Source organism: Equus caballus, chromosome 9 (assembly GCF_041296265.1).
Source record: "Equus caballus isolate H_3958 breed thoroughbred chromosome 9, TB-T2T, whole genome shotgun sequence".
In the NCBI taxonomy this organism is placed as follows: Eukaryota; Metazoa; Chordata; class Mammalia; order Perissodactyla; family Equidae; genus Equus; species Equus caballus.
This window is the reverse complement of record NC_091692.1, coordinates 72,051,943-72,068,913: the sequence shown is the minus strand read 5'-3', so window position 1 is coordinate 72,068,913 and position 16,971 is coordinate 72,051,943. Positions and strand designations below refer to the sequence as shown.

The window sequence follows — 16,971 nt, the reverse complement described above, 5'->3', positions numbered from 1 at the left end:
AAAAGGAACAAGTATAAAGCTGATTCAAAATACCAACAACCTGTGTTGGTCTATGGCCAGATGGAAAGTGTGGAATTTCTGGGGAAATTTCAGAATAAGTAGAACAAGTATCTAGCAGAAAAAGCAAGGTTAAGTTAGCCTAAGGGAAAGTTATTGAAATGTATATTTCACCAGTTCCTACCTCTGAGATTCCCTCAGTCTGTCAATAGTAAACCATTTGCCAAAACTCTGAGCTTTCCCAATTCCCTTGTTTCTGCAATTTTTGTATCCACTGGAGTTTCTTTTCTCTAATCCCTCTTCAAGTGTCCTAACTTCTTATGATAATGACTACAATTTTTTTCCTTTGCTGCATTTATAAATTGACCAGAGTAGAGATTACTACCTTTAGTAAATAGTTTTAACTGAAGAGTTAACACAGCAGTTTTTAACTTCTTCTCTTCTTCATATTTCTCTAGATTGTCCCCAAGTTGAGTAACTGCTGCTAAGATTTGAGTAATAGTCTGTCCTTCTCATTCTACCACATTTTCTAATTTGAGCTTGGATAGTCAGCAAGAGAACCAAGACAAAAATGGATAGGACCAGAGGACCATTTTGATCTACCTCTGGATCCATGCTAGTAAATTTTGAGAAAACCTCAACAAATTGATGATGGAAAATAATGAAGGGCTCACCCATTTTCTGTATACACCACTGCCATTTCTCTGAGCTCACCTTTAGAAGAAAGGCTTCAAGTACTGCTATGAACTATCCCTTTCGATGGATCTCTCAAATCCTTGGTTCTTCCATAGTTATGGAGGGTGACAGGTACTTGGCTACTCCTTGATGTGATGGGTTGTCTTCTAATTCCCAATGTGCTTGCTCCATCAAATTAGTGATGTCTGATGGTTGCATGATCCTAAACAGTAGCTTGTGCACATCCCCTGCTGTGGGGATCGTAGCAGAGGAAGACATTTCCTCTTCCCAAATGTGGGTTCGTCTGGCCAGAGAACGAATTAAATTCACATGAGACAGGATAGCAAGAGAAAATTAAACAAAGCTTTATGAGGAACCATGGCAGGTAGAATCTGTGCTAAGACATAGAGTGTGCTCAGGGCTAGGATATGTGACACACAAGCCTCTGTTCTCAGACAAAGCAGGTAATTCATTACTAGCTAAAGAGGTTGTACCTCATCCTTCTTTGTAGGGAAATCCACTAACAAAGGGAACCACATATCTGAAAGATCATCACTTCCCTCTTTCCAGGAGTCTGTTTGAAGCAAGAAGGATATAGAGACGCATGGGGAATAGAGGGAGCAGAGGTAGCAGAGAAAGGAAGAAAAGGGTTCTGTGAAAGAGAAAGTACCTTTAATTCTCACATTTCATCTTCCATTCTTCTCAATCTTTCCTTCTAGCTATCCAAATCGTTTTTTAACTTTCCACTTAAAATGGCATCTATCCAATAAATATTATTAATTCATCTGCTTGGAATGAGGCTCACAAATCCTGAAAGATTGGATTGTCATATGTATTCCAAATGCAACAAAAATATATTACCTGTATGAGAGGAAGAACTTCAGGCAACATTCCTGGTCTCCCAAATTTTTCCACCATGAGAGTAAGTCCTGATCCTGAAGGGGAGGAAGACATTTCCTCTACCCACTCTGGGTCCTTCTGGCTGGACAATGAATTAACTTCACATGAGACAGAATAATAGGAGAAAATTAAACAAAGCTTTATAACATGTATACATGGGAAAGACCCAGAAAAACTGAGTAATTCACCAAAATCGTGGAAGCTCTCACCTTAGACACCATCCTCAGCTAAAGACAAAGGAGGGTGTTGGGGGTGGGAGGAGTCAGTTTTGGGAGGTTACCAGACAAGTAAAGTAAATGAGAGTAAGATTATTATGCAGATTTAAGTCCTTGCCTTCTACATTGATAAGAGTTTCTAGAGGTAAGGTCATCCCCCCTTCTTCCTGATACAGAGAGGGAGACACCTTTACAGATGGAGATTTCCTTTACAAATGCAAATGTCTCTCAACAAAGGGTTAAATTCTACTTTTCAGAGTTTCTTTCCTATCTGCAGTTTTTAAAAGTAACCAGCCCAAAATAATCCTCATGCCAAAGAGAGGTAACTTGGGGTGGCCAATTCCAGTCCCTCACAGCCTGATAGGATTTTAAAGTCCTGCTTACCCTTGCGTATTCAACACTAAAATCTTGAATTTGGAAAAGGAGGTTCATCCAGCTAGTATTCCAACAGAGCAGAGCCCTAGGAAGGAGACTTTATAATTCAGGGTCTCTTATACAACTGTAGTGTGGCCACAAGACCTTCAGCTGGTTCATTTAATTCAGGGACTGCCATTTGTATCTCATCCACATTACCAAACTGTTAGGTAATATAATTACAAATAAAATCTCCTGCCAACCCAGTTAACTTTCTCCACAAAAAGTAGAAAAGAATGAAATAGTTTTTAATATTGAATAAGCATTAAACCAGACTGTGATGTGTATCACAGGCAATCAGCTAAGAGATTGCACAGAGAAATAAATCTCACCCTTTTATATAGTCAGACAGATGCAATCTATTACACACATGTTAATGGTCCTTATCAAAAGGAAAAATAAAACTTCCCCTATCCTATGACAGGCAAGAATTTAAATTGTGGAGCTATGTGTCTAGACTGAAACTCCCATAGAAACTGGGAGACAGAGCGACATCCTTCTTGATGTTCACATTTCAAAGATTTGGCCCCAAGGACTCCAAGAAAGACATTCATGGGATGCAAAATTGTCAAGAGGCTTATTTAGCTTTTAAAAGGTTTATGTACATCTTATAGAAACAGACATCACTTATAATTTCAAGTTTTCCAAAGGAAATGCTAAAGGGAAATGGGGATTTCTCTTTCCTTTTGGCATCAGGGGAATTTTTAATTATTATTTTTTTAGGTTTATATTTATCCTTATACCAACAATGAGTTGGGAACTAGGTATAATCATGGCCAATAGGAGAACAAGTTAGCAAGGAAACAATTTAGCTTGTATGAGTTAGCTGTTCTTTATGACTTGACAAAATTACCATGCTGGACTTTTGGGACTGGTAAAACAGTTCTGGACTGAGAGAGTTATAGGAGGAGATAATAAAGAGCAATAATTAAATCTTCCCATGGAAACATTTTTTAATATTCACTGTGAGATAGATTGTTGACATATTTGATATGGGCTAGCTGATGCACATCCTATCGTTATAAACTCTCATGCCAATTTCATAAGGAATTTACTTGACTTTCTGTCATGTCTCTGAGCTTGAGTCCTCACTCTTATCCATAAACCTTTCTATTGTACCTCAAAAGACTAGTACTTATGAATTCATCAGTTTGAAAATTGAGAGTTCACGTCACAAATTTTAATTGAAAGATCCTTTGAAATAGTGTATATGTATTTTTATGCATACATATACAGTAGTCCCCCCTTATCTGCTGTTTCACTTTCTGCAGTTTCAGTTACCTGCAGTCAACCACAGTCTGAAATATTAGATGGAAAATACCAGAAATAAACAATTCATAAGTTTTAAATTGTGTGCCATTCTGAGTAGCATGATGAGATCTTGCTGTATCCCACCTGGGATATGAATCTTCCCTTTGTCCAGGATATCCACGTTTTATATGCTCTCACTCTTTAATCATTAAGTAGGCATCTCAGTTATCAGATCAACTGTTGTGGTATGACAGTGTTTGTGTTCAAGTAGCTTTTATTTTACTTAATAATGGCACCAAAGTTCAAGAGTAGTGATGCTGGCAATTTGGATATGTCAGAGAAGCCATAAAGTGGTTCCTTTAAGTGAAAAGGTGAAAGTTTTCAACTTAATAAGGAAAGGGAAAAAATTGTATGCTGTGATTGCTAAGATCTATGGTAAGGACAAATCTTCTATCCATGAAATTGTAAAGAAGGAAAAAGAAGATTGTGCTAGTTTTGCTATTACACCTCAAACTGTAAAAGTTACAGCCTCAGTTCATGATAAGTGCTTAGATAAAAAGGAAAAGTCATTAAATTTGTGGGTGGAAGACATGAACAGCAAACGTATTCTGAATAACGGCAACGTGTTGTACCAGATAGCACTGAGCCTATAGAAAAACTTCAGCAAAGGATCCCCTGATATAACTGACACCAAGCCATTTACTACAAATAAGGGCTAGTTACGCAGATTCAGGAATATATTTGGATTCAAAGAAACAGAGACCACATCCACATAACTTTTATTACAGTATATTGTTATAATTGTTCTATTTTATTATTAATTGTTGTTGTTAATCTCTTGCTGTGTCTATAAGTTAAACTTCATCATAGGTATGAAGGTATAGGAAAAGTGTAGTATAAATAGAGTTCAGTACTATCCATGGTTTCATGCATCCACTGGCGATCTTGGAATGTATCCCCTGTGGAAAAGGGGGGACTACTGTGTGTACTGTAGATACAGATATGTATACACACATATTTACATATATATTATGAAGGAGAATGTATGTGTGTGTACTGTTTATATTATAATAATTTTAAATTTGCTTTGGCAGGGAGAAAATGAATATAACCTAAAATTCTTTAATATATTGATAGTATCTTGATATTTTACAGTGTCCCTCTATATCATGCATAATCCCATAATTAATCATAATATTTAACTTGGCTTATTTGTGATAGATTCCCATAAATTCTGTAACACTGGACCCTGGTGCACAGCCATTTTGCTCATGCAGTCTGCTGATGATATTTTGCAATTTTGGTGGCTAAGTAGTGAGCAGGGCATTTTGCTGCCATGATCACTTCAAGGATGTAGTCATCTGTGCTGCCCTCTGCTGGTCTAATTATAGTGTGGCTCCATCCAAGAGACATGCTCTCCTAAGGTGCCCTTTTTATTGAGAAGAGAAACTTTATACCTTCTCTCCTAATGTAATTTTCCAGCAATCCTCATGGTTTTAGCAATAAAGTAGGTAAATACGAATTTCTTCCATTAAAAACCTATCTTTTTAGTATATGATTTAGAATTCCCTATCAATATGGATATTTTACTCAGCAGTGAATCCATTTTTTTCCTTTCTTTTCTTGACAGACTTTTCCCCCCAAAGTCTTATTTACTTGTTTGCTTCCCTGCTTTATGTAACCCTTGGCTTTGGTTCAAATACGTGATTGCAACATTGTTAATGGCAGAGGAAACATGAAGTAATTTCCCTTGTGAGGGTTATAAAATTGAGCCTGACGGAATGAGTTTATTAATGCATAGATTCAGTCATGACACATCAAATTAGTAGCATGTTCTTTAAAATAAAACTATTTACAATAAAACATACATGTCGTGTCTAGCTTGACGTCAGTATTGCAAATGGTTATATTATATTCTTTGTCATTTTGTTTTGCACAGTACTTAAATATTTTTCATAATATTTCTTTAGAATGGAGTTATGTGAAACTTGAAAGGTTAAAACCAAATGCATTCCTGGTGTTAAAAAAAAAAAAACTTAAAGAATTTTATAGATCCTCCTTTTCAATTCAAAAAGAAGTATAAGATTCTCTGATAGTCTAAAATTTAGTATCTTGCCTCAGGGATATGAATGAACTAACCTAGTTAAACACATAAAATGCTACTTGTTTATAATAAACCTGATCACTTATCTAAATTGTGCAGTTTGTTCTATTACATCAACAGATAGTCTTGTAAGTTTATCTGACTTTTTTTTCTAGCCAAAAAAGTATTGAGAAATACATCTGTCTCATAATTTGCATGCAGAGGATATTTTAATAACCCATTTCTCCCTTCTTTGTCCATATCTTTTTAGGCTGACTGGAAGCTTTGTGCCAGACTTGATAGTGAGCATGAGTAGCCAAATGTGGCTGCACCTTCAAACAGATGAAAGCGTCGGATCTGTTGGCTTCAAGGTTAACTACAAAGGTAATGCTGAATTGCTACTGTGGGAAATATGTTATCTTAATACCACCAGAGAATACTTTTGAATTCATGTTTAATTGCATCTACAAAATAAGTTTCCCAGAACACAAGCAAAAATATATTTCAACAAAACACTTTCCTTTTTAAAGTAACTACAAATGTTGATTTCACTTTTCCTTAAGTAAAATTAGGGTTTTTTTAAGTTTAAAACATGTCTATTTTGCATATCTCTCCCCTAGTCCACTGTACTATCCTTATGCTTTAGTCACTCTGGACTCCTAGCCTTTCCCTGAATAGACAATGTAATTGTATAAATTTTATTTAATTTACCTGGCCAAAAATCTACTAATTATCAAATGCTTAAATACAAAGTAAAGGATTTAATTCCTCAAAGAATCCAACGTACCATTTTTTTGGTAATCCATTCTCTCAGTCTCTCAGAGCAAATAGGAAGTCTTAGTGTTCAGATTGTCAACTCCATAGACTGCAAATGTGTTAAATTGCTCCTGCCCGTCCCAGTATTGGTAGTGATACAAACTGATGATTAATGGCATATGTATAACAAATTTTTTTGTTCTATTTTCATTTACAAGAGATAGATGCAAGCATTGTGAAATCATAAATATCTTTGACACATGATGAACCTGATTAAAGCCAAATAGAGACAATGGATATATATATGCAACATACAAATTAGAAATGCAAATTTGGAATTTTGACTGAAAAAAATCTAAATGTTAATAAATTCAATTAAAATCTCTGCTTTAAAAGATGAAAATATAAAATAGTCCATCAGAAAGTTATGTTGCTTGAATTTGTTATTTCTATTGTGGTAAAAATCATTATTCTCTATCTTATCGATTAAACAATGACTTATCAAGTAAACAAAATTCTCTTACTTGCGTAATAATTTTAACCAGTTTCCTTCTTCAAACAGTGGCCTGCCATGCCTTTATATCCAGACACATGGAAATGAATGTGTGATGTTGTTGAGAGACAGGAAACATACATTCTGTGTTTTTAACTTGTGACTAAATTTGGTACTGTGTTAATTTGAAAACTCAAAAGCTCAAAAAATTTATATAAATGTCAGTTTAAAAAAATAAAAAGGTTAGCTTGACTATAGAGTTAAATATATTTCTCCTCCATTTAAAATCCACATTTATCCCCCTGTAAATAAAACAAAGTTACAAAATTTAAAGAATGGTCAGTGTATGTTGAAAGTATTTATGTTTTGAGTTTTTCTTTTTTTCTTGTTTTTTCCCTTCTAAATGGCTAAGTAAACCTAGCATCCTCATATTCTCCTTGATTTTATTATTTTCTTCACTCTGTGATGATTACTTGTCCCAAAGCCTACAGTTGTTTGAACCTGAGAAACTGTATCAATCATTAATGGTAAGACTTCAACAAACACAGTTACTAATGCTGATGAACAGGTTGGAGCAGCAGGGGAGTTCTATCGATATTTACAAGGGTCTCCACTTCACTGCAGTTCAAGAGCTGGAAATACATTGTAAAGTAGCATAATTAAGCATTATTTAGCTTTTTTTCTGCTCAGTTTTCAACAAGAGTAATTCAAAAAATATTTCCTAAGGATCCACTGTGTGCCAGCTGCTGCATACAGAAAGAACAACTGTATATTACCTCTTACAGGAAGATCAGAATATAGTGACAGGCAAAAATATACGTAACTATTCATTTACAAATATCCACAGAAATGAGATATTTGAAACCAACACAGGAGATTCTTAATGAATAATGCCCTTATTCTTCTCCCTCCCTTCAATTTGGTCTCTTCCAAACTAACCTTCACACTGCTTGCTAGTGGTGATCTTCCCACAGCAGACAAGTGATCATAGTACACTTCTACTTAAAATGTTTTCATAACTTTTCATTGCTAGAGATAAAGTCCAAAACATCCAAAGACGTTATCTTCCAGCTTTCTTGGCCCTGTTTCTGTCTTCCTCCCTACAATCCAATTTTATCAATTACCCGTAATTCACTGAACCCAGAAAGTTGTTTCACACTTCTCCTTCTCTGGACATTCAGTAAATTCTACCTATTCTACTTCTAGCTCAGCATCACATGACTCATCCTTCGATACAAATTCAAATATTTCTTCTTCTATGAAACTTTCCTTAACTCTACCCATAGCAAAAGAATACTTCCTCTGTTTTATAAAGCCTATACCATATATATGCACTATATAACCAAGTGGAAATATGTTATATTCATCTTCTATTTCTATTAGCAACCCCCTTCTATGTTCCATAGGTGGTTAATGATTGCTTGTTCAATAAAGTTGAACAAGTGATTTGGCCTATATAATATGATATAATATAGGATAAATATGTCCTCAAAAGTTTAGTTTACAATGATGTTTTCTCCTACTATGCAAATCATATTTTTGCATTCTCCATAATTTAAAACTTGAGCTCAAAGTTGAAACAGGGCTCATTTTGAGGTTTCAAATTTTGATTTGCTGATAACTTCAGCAACTTTGCCTACTAAAAATAATTTTCATAATTACCATGCTTTCTGTTAAGTAGTGTGTTGGTTCTAAATGGAACACCTGCTAAAAATCCTTTCCAGATATAAGTCTAAAGATATCTTCGTTTTTCTGTCATCTGTAGATTTTGCATGAGATAACATTAAATGTAGAGATCCTATAAATTAAATGTATATTTTGTTATTTAAATTTAAAAAATTTTAAAAGTAGTGACTAAATTATGTAATTTAGATTTTGTTTTTTACAATATATTTTAATTCTTAAATTGTGTTTTGTTAATTACCTAGAAAGTGTTTTTTAAACTTGATTTTAAAGGAAATAAGATTTCAAATGAAATCTCCTGTTAGAAACCCAAAATAGAAAAAGATTAAAAGTTGAGCTGTCTGGTGGAACTGGGGTGGAAAGGAGAATTGACAGCCCCCATTGGTCAGACTGCCCTTCATTCCCTCCAAATATAAGGAAGAATCCTAGTGCTCCAAAAAACATGATTTGAAAATGACTGTTCTAAGACCATGCTATTGACTGAGAGACCAAAAATTTATCTGTGAATATAAAGTGATACATAATTGCCCAATTAAGTTTTCTTTATCTTAGAACTTCAGCCTTAATTTTTGGAACCATCAATGCTTTTTTCTGTAGAGTTTGAACAGTGCCTATGTTAAAATACTGAAAAGCAACAAAGGTTGCAAATCAAGAAATAGACCTTTGTTATAAATGCAATTCATTCTTATTCAATCTGGATTCATTTATTGTTTATTATGTGCATGGCAGTGTGCTGATTACTGTATGGAATAGAGAAATGAATAAAATTCCACCAGACTTTTGGGAAATTTAATAATATTCTTTACCTATTAAAACAGGTCATGTCCATGTTGGATACAACAACTCTGCCGTTTCAATTCACAGGAGATTGATGAGTTTGCCAAAATTATGATTCAAGATGTGACAGCAGGTGTTCCTGCTAAAAAGGAAGAATAACCTGTCCATTTATCTTGCCCCATTACCCTTAAAGACGTCAGTTTAGTTTTCTTTTTTTTATATTGTCATTATTTCAAATGCATATTAACCAGAAAGGAAGCAAAAAGGAAGATAGTTTTTTTTCATTGGACACATTAGCATCCATTAACACTGCACTATTTTTTTGGACATATTTTCATCTTCATCTTAGGAAGCCTAAGCAACATTAAAAGGTTAAATAATACATACTCTGAGCCTTGTATATTGCAATCATTTTGCCTACATTAGCTCATTAAATCTCATTAGAACTCCAAGAGGTAAGAATTATTACTAATTTTTTACAGATCAGAAAACTGACTAGGATGTAAGCACCATGATGATAGGAAATTTGGTCTGTTTTGTTCACTTTTGTTTACCCAGTACCTAGCACAAACCTAACAAATAGTGAGCATTCAGTAAATAATTTTGGAATTTCTGAATGTATTAGCATGAGTGTCAGATCATTAACTTACTGCAGAAGCTATATGCAACTCTAAGTTTGTTGACTTCATGCTATTCTCCATTATGCAGTGTAACATCCTAGGTAGATTTTGAGGGGTTTGGGGAAGCACAAAGTCTGGAGACAAGCTGGAGACTCCAATCAGTGTAAACAGAATGAGGGCACCACAAGATTGAGTTAGATTACTGAGCTCCCATTGTCTCATCAGCTGCACGTAAGACTAAAGTGTCCGCAGGTGCACGTGCACACACACAACAAAAACCACCTGATTTCAAATGTCTGTGCAATTTTATTTCCACATCGTTATTTGATATTCTTTAGGAATACTTAGTAAGAGAGCTTAAAATCCAAGTCAGAGGCATATAAAGAAAAATCTCCAGCCTTCATAGAGTTCAAAAAATGATATTATATCCTCTTTTTAGAAAGCAGACATTGTAATTGTTTGATTGATTTTTAGTTGTGTGATAGTGTGCATTCTCAACAATATATATTAATAGCAAGCACTTACTGAGTGGTTATATACTGTTGTAAGCACATGTATTGTCTCATATAATCAACCGCAAGAAACCTATGAGGTAAGGTAGTGTTATTATCCCTGTCATACAGATGAAGTAACTGAGGCACAGCAAGTTAGGCAATTTGTTCAAGATCACATGGCTAGTACATGCAAAATTAAGATGTGACTCTCAATTCTGTGTATTTAGACTGCTGCTTTTCAGAAACTTTATAGTATTTTCATAAAACTTAGCCTAAAGTTAAATTTATTTATATATTTAAATATTAAAATAGCTTTCAACTAAAATACAGGGCTAGAGTTTAAAATTTTGATGAAGCCATCTGCTTTTATGGGATGACCTAAAATCTTGAAATGGAACATTTTCATGAAAAATGATGATTTTTCTTAGATATTTAGAAACATTAATTTCAGTGGTTTAAAGTAAACTCAGCATCCCTTTCCCTAATTTCCCTCATTGTAGAACTGAGGAATCAAAATTCCACAGTTTGCTCAAATGCAAGTCTTTAGTAATTAGGATATATGCCAGAGATAAGATGGAGTGATACCAAAATTTGCAAATTAAACGATTATTTACAAGTATTTCACCCAAATGTAAGTTCACATTTAATTAAAAACCTAATACCCAATCTTTTAATACACTCTCAGATTCAACTTACTAGCAGTTTGACTACAATTTTTTCATCTAATTGAATTTGTGAATTCGACTATAGTTTCTTTTTATGCTAGTTTCACAAAATTTGAGTTTTAAGATAATGGCAGTATCTCAGAACGAGTCAGGGTGTTTGTCAGTGCTCTGGAACAATTTGAATTACATAAAAATTGCATGTCTTTGAGAGCAAGAAATAACCTATAAAACCATTTGGGCATTTTTACATAAAGATAAATATTTAGCAAATTTTAATTTTTTTCCTATGACTGTAAGTCTCTTCATATCTCCTCTTGGATTACTGTTGGTCATTTATATTTTGTTAGAAAATTTTCTAGGTTATCTATAATTTTCAAATGTACTGACATTTCATATGTATTTTATTTCTTGAAACAGAGCTTTTTAAAAATTGATAAAGATATCTTATCCAGATAATTTATTTATGGTTTATATTAATTCCAAGGAGTAAATATTTTCTCTCTCTCTTTACCTGCATCTGCTTTTTTGCTTGCCCAGCAATCCTTCCACTTTCTTCTAGGAACTGAACTACTCTAGGCTTTGATGAACTTTCTCTCTTCCAATTGTGTACAGCTCTATAGGTTTGGGGGGAACTAATTGGAATTCCCTTTGATACAGTTATCAGTCCAGAATCTGGGGCAATTGATATAGATTATGGGTGAAAGAAAATCTTTTTTTTGAAGTTATAAACTCTAAGAGTCATTTAACTTCATGTTACCGGAAAGCAACGTTTGTTACCTTATGTCAATAACTTATGAACAGTGACAAGGCAGAACCAACAGATGGAAAAAATGAAAGAAAAAGGATTGTGGACATAATTGAAACTCCTAAATGCCTGAAGGGAACACTAGACCTCAGTTTTCCAATTGTATGAGGCTATAAACTTTTCCTTATTTAAGCCATGGAGAGTTCAATTTCTGTCATTTATAGCTAAATGAGCCTTAATTAACACACTTGTCATCTCTTTGTTGTTTAATTCCTTCAACATAGAAAAAAGAGAATATCTGTATTATAGTTTAATGCTTTCAGAATCAGATGTATTTCTTTCTCTATTTTTAAAATGTGTTAGCATGGGAAAGCACCATAAATGGGCCCAATGGGGAGTGTGTACCCGTAGAAAGGAACAGTTATATTTGAGTAATATTTAATATGTTCTCTTTTTTTCAGGAAAGGAAACAGAAATATTAGAATTTCATAATTACCTTCTGCTAGCAGTATGCATTCATACTGGGCAAAATTCTTTATTAATCTTACCACCTGTGCCTTAATGCCATTATTTATGAACTAAGTTTTGGTCCCAGTTTGTTTTGTCTTCAAATCGTATCATGAGATTGACTGAGATGTTTTGAAAGTCGCGTCAATTTCTTGGTTCTTACATGATTAGTTATGACATTGAGACACAATCTTGCTTAGTTATCGCTAAAATCATGTTGCGGGATAAGGCAAAATCTGTGTAAAATGTTTTTGATTCTTTTTTCTACCTTAAGATTTCTATTATGAATAGTTCAGAAATAGACTAACATATATATGGTCAATTGATTTTCAGCAAACGTACTAAGGAGTTCAATAGGGAAAGGATATTCTTTTTTTAATAAATGGCACTGAAACAGATAGCCACATGCCAAAAAAAAAAATCTGAACCCTTACCCCAGACAATATACAAAAATTAATTTGAAATGGATTATAGACCTAAATATAAGAGCTAAATCTATAAAACTTTAGGAGGAAAACATAGAAGAAAAGCATAGTTAGCTTGGTTTAGGGAAAGTTTTCTTAGATAGAAGACCAAAAGCATGTTATATGTTATGGACTAAATGTTTATGTCCCCTCTTCCAAATTCATATTGAAGCCATAACCCCCAATGTGATGGTATTTGGGAATGGGACCTCAAGGAGTTAATTCAGTTTAGATAAGGTCATGAGGGTAAGGCCTTCCAGATAGAATTAGTGCCTTATAAGAAGAGACACCAGAGAGGCTGCTCTCTCCCTCCAAGCGCTTGCACTGAGAAAAGGCCTTGTGAACACTTAGAGTGAAGGCAGCTATCTGTAAGCCAGGAAAAGAGTCCTGGGCAGAACCTGGCCATGCTGGTGCCCTGATCTTGGATATCCCAGCCTTCTGAACTGTGAGAAAATTATTTCTGTTGTTTAAGTCACCCAGTTTATGGTATTTTGCAATGGGAGCCCAAGTAAACTACGACATTATAGAAGAAAATAATTGATAAATTAGAATTCATCAAAATTAAAAACATTTGACCACCAAAAAGCACTGTTAAAAAAATGAAAAGGCAAACTACAGATGGGAAGGAAATAATTGCAACTATCTCTCTATAGATAGATAGACAGATATCTATATATATAAAATATTTATGTATATATATATACATAAAATAAGGGACTTGTATCCAGAATATATATGTATAATGAATTTTAATAACTCAGCAAGAGAATAAAGCAAACTATCCTATTTAAAATGGGTAAAAGAATTGGCCAGGACGGGTCCCATTGCCGAGTGGTTAAGTCTGTGGGCTCCGCTGCGGCGGCCCAGGGTTTCTCTGGTTCAGATCCTGGGCTTGAACATGGCACTGCTCGTCAGGCCACGTTAAGGCAGTGTCCCACAGGACACAACTAGAAGGACATGCAACTAAGAATATACAACTATGTACCAAGGGGATTTGGGGAGATAAAGCAGAAAGCAAAAAAAAGAAGATTGGCAAGACTTGTTAGCTCAGGTGCCGATCTTTAAAAAAAAAGAATTGGCCGGACACTTGACCAAGTAAGAGACACAGATAGCTAAAAAGCATATGGAAAAAAATGCTTACCATCATTGTCATTAAGGCAATGCAAATTAAAACCTTAAGGAGATACCACTGTATGCCCACTAGAATGGTGAAGATTAAAAAGTACTGACTTGGGAAGGAAGTTTAACAACTGGACCTCTCATACACTGTTGGTAGGAAGGTAAAATGGTGTAACCAATTTTGAAAGCAATTTAACAATTTCTTAAAGTTAAGCATGAGCCTCCCATAAAACCCAGCCACTTCACTCCTAGACATTTTCCCAAGATAAATGAAAGCAAATGTCCATACCAAGACTTGCACAAGAATATACATAGCAGATTTTTCTTTTAATCTCCCCAAACTGGAAACAACCTGAATGTTCATCCATTGGTGACTATATGAACAAAATGGGGTATGTCCACACAGTGGAATACTACTCATCAAAAAAAAAAAAAAAGGAAATAATTAACACACACAAAAACATGAATGAAAATGAAAATCATCATGCTCAGTGAAAAAAGCCAGTCAAAAAAAAGAGTACATCCTGCAATGAGTCTATTTATATAAAATTCTAGAAAATGGTAACTAAAATTTATAGTAACAGATAGATAATTTATTTTGTGGGCACTGAGATGAGAGGAGGAATGCATTGGCAAGGGCCCAGAGAAACCTTTTGTGGTGGTAGATATGCTCATTATCTTGACTCCGGTGATGGTTTCACAGGTATATGCATATGTTAAAATTTGTCAAACCATACTTTTTAAATATGGGCAGTTTATCATCAGTTATACCTCAGTGAAGCTGTAAACAAAGTTCTGTGTTAACCTTACCAAGTAATGTTTTGAAATGAACACTAATGTAACCGTATTATTTTTAATGGTATTATTATTTTGAGAGAAGAAAGAAAAAGATTATGAGCAAAATGTTTCAACAATTTTTGACAAGAAAGCAAGAACAATGTTTCATTCAAAAGATTTTAAGTAGAAGAGAATAGTATGTTCTCAGAATTTATTTTTTAAGTGCTGTAGTGGTTATGCTTTGCAGAATTCAAGTTTTTCTTTTATTTTCTTTTTAGTAAGTTAAATCTGTTTAAAAAAAGTGTCAATGATATAATAGAGATTATGATAAGGAAAATTTATACTCAAGGAACAAATGAAGTGCTGAAAATTGCATTCATTTTTTCATTTTCCACTAAATACTCTTAGGCATATGCAAGGTGTTACAAATTGAAAATTCATTACAATCAACTACTTATTTCTTAATCCTGGTGGTATGTGCCTGAGAAAACCTGACTTGTTTTTGTAAGGAACTGATTCTTATTCAAACTGGAACCATCCTTTGTTTTCTCAAGTTATAAGAGATTTTTTCATTTTTTCTCCATTTATATGATTTTTTCACCTCTTTATTAGGATATTTCTCCAGAAGTCACCATCTGTAGGATCCCAAAGTTAAGCCTTGTTATATTTCTGATTAGAGTCAGTTAAAAAAAGTCTTCACCACATGATATATTTGTAGAGTGAAGAAATGATATCTAGCAAGAGAGTTAATTGTGTGTATACTTTTTTGGCCTTTTAGTTAGTATATTTACAGAGATCATGACAATCCATCATTGCACCCCCACAGTACTTGCTACAATTCAAATGATGGTCCAACAAATTTATTAAACTGTAATCTGCAAGAGAGCTCATTGAAATTAATGTAAAACCAAAATGGCTTTCACTATTAAAGAATTACTGTTTTATTAACAGTGGATTCTAAATTTTTAATTTTAAAAAAATGCTTTAAAGCAGAAAACTAATAATGAATGAGTAATAAACATCTTTCAAGACTTTATTTGAAATTCATGAATCTCCACATTTTCCTATTTATTTCTTGTTTTTCTAGTGCTATGAAATCAAATTAGTGAAATAAAATCATGTAGGGCATATTTATATCATTTCTTTTTATTTTACAGATATTTCTTATTTCTGCATAGTCTGTTCTTTAAATCAAGTGAATTCAATTTAACCAGATCAAAGTCATCTATAGAAAATGCTTAGATGATGATTTGATATTCTCTTAAAAATGCACTCTGTCAATAATACAAACAATGTTTAATTACATTGAAAATAAAACTGAAGTTTCTAGTTACTTAGAAACTAAATTATTTATCATATAGTAACATAATATTAGCATGTACAGGGATGTATTTCAATGTTTGTACAATTATATCAGAGTCTAAATTCATTTATGTACATAACTATTTTCCTCTGGAGTGTACTGTGTGCATCACTGATTCAGTATTTGCTGAAAGGACAGTTTTCATGTCTTTAAAACAAGGAGCTTGGACTAAATAGTCTGAATTTCCTTTGAGTTCTATCATTCTCTTACTAGATTTGATAAATTAAATATTGATATATTTGTTGTACTGTCCAAGAATATTATATTCAATATTCATTCATTACAATAAACTGATATACCTTCAGTGGGATGTTCTTTGTATGAGTTCCGAGGTAAATCTCTCCCTCAGAATTTACTCCGGGTTGAATGCCTTACTATCTGGTGGTGGTCTGTTAACATTAAATCAGTGAGCCCCCTTGAGTTTTCCCATTATTGTGTCTTTTGAGATATCTCTTTTCTTCATATCATTTTCATTTTCTTTGTTGAAATCTTGTAACTTTTAAAAAATGATTTCTCTTTTTTAGGAAAAATTACAAAGTCACGTGTTTTTGTGGGATTTTCATGATAACATTTCAATCTGCCTCTCAGAATAAGAGAGCTTTTAAGCATGACTCATGAAAACTTTTATGTTAGAGTAAGATTTATTCTTTTTGTTCTTGCTCATTTTTAGCTTAAAGGATTATTTTATTTTATTTTACATTCAATACATCAAGTTCCTTCAGAAAAGTACTGCTCTTAAAATCTCCAATTTGACTTTGTTTATCCCAATCTGCTGTGAGAACTAAGCCCTTTCTTTCTACGCCCCCAGAATGAGAATGAATGGCAGTAGAATATTAAAACTAATGTCAATTTTAAAATATTCATTGAGTTTCGACTATATGCCAGGCATTGTGGAGAAGATAAGGTACATAGCAAAAAATAAGAGACTTAGTCACTGCTTTCAGTCTAGTGAGAAAAGATACACTTAACAAGT

General features: G+C 33.6%; 1 protein-coding gene across 7 annotated transcripts in view; it reads left to right on the top strand.

Moving 5' to 3' along the window:
• The window catches only part of CSMD3 (CUB and Sushi multiple domains 3), a 1,186,048-nt gene that overhangs the window by 643,128 nt on the left and 525,949 nt on the right, over positions 1 to 16,971 (top strand). For all 7 annotated transcript variants that reach the window (XM_070221725.1, XM_001915960.5, XM_070221729.1 and 4 more), the window contains one exon: positions 5,807 to 5,919. In XM_070221725.1, coding sequence (XP_070077826.1) covers positions 5,807 to 5,919 — 113 coding nt within the window. The remainder of the gene's footprint in view (positions 1 to 5,806; positions 5,920 to 16,971) is intronic.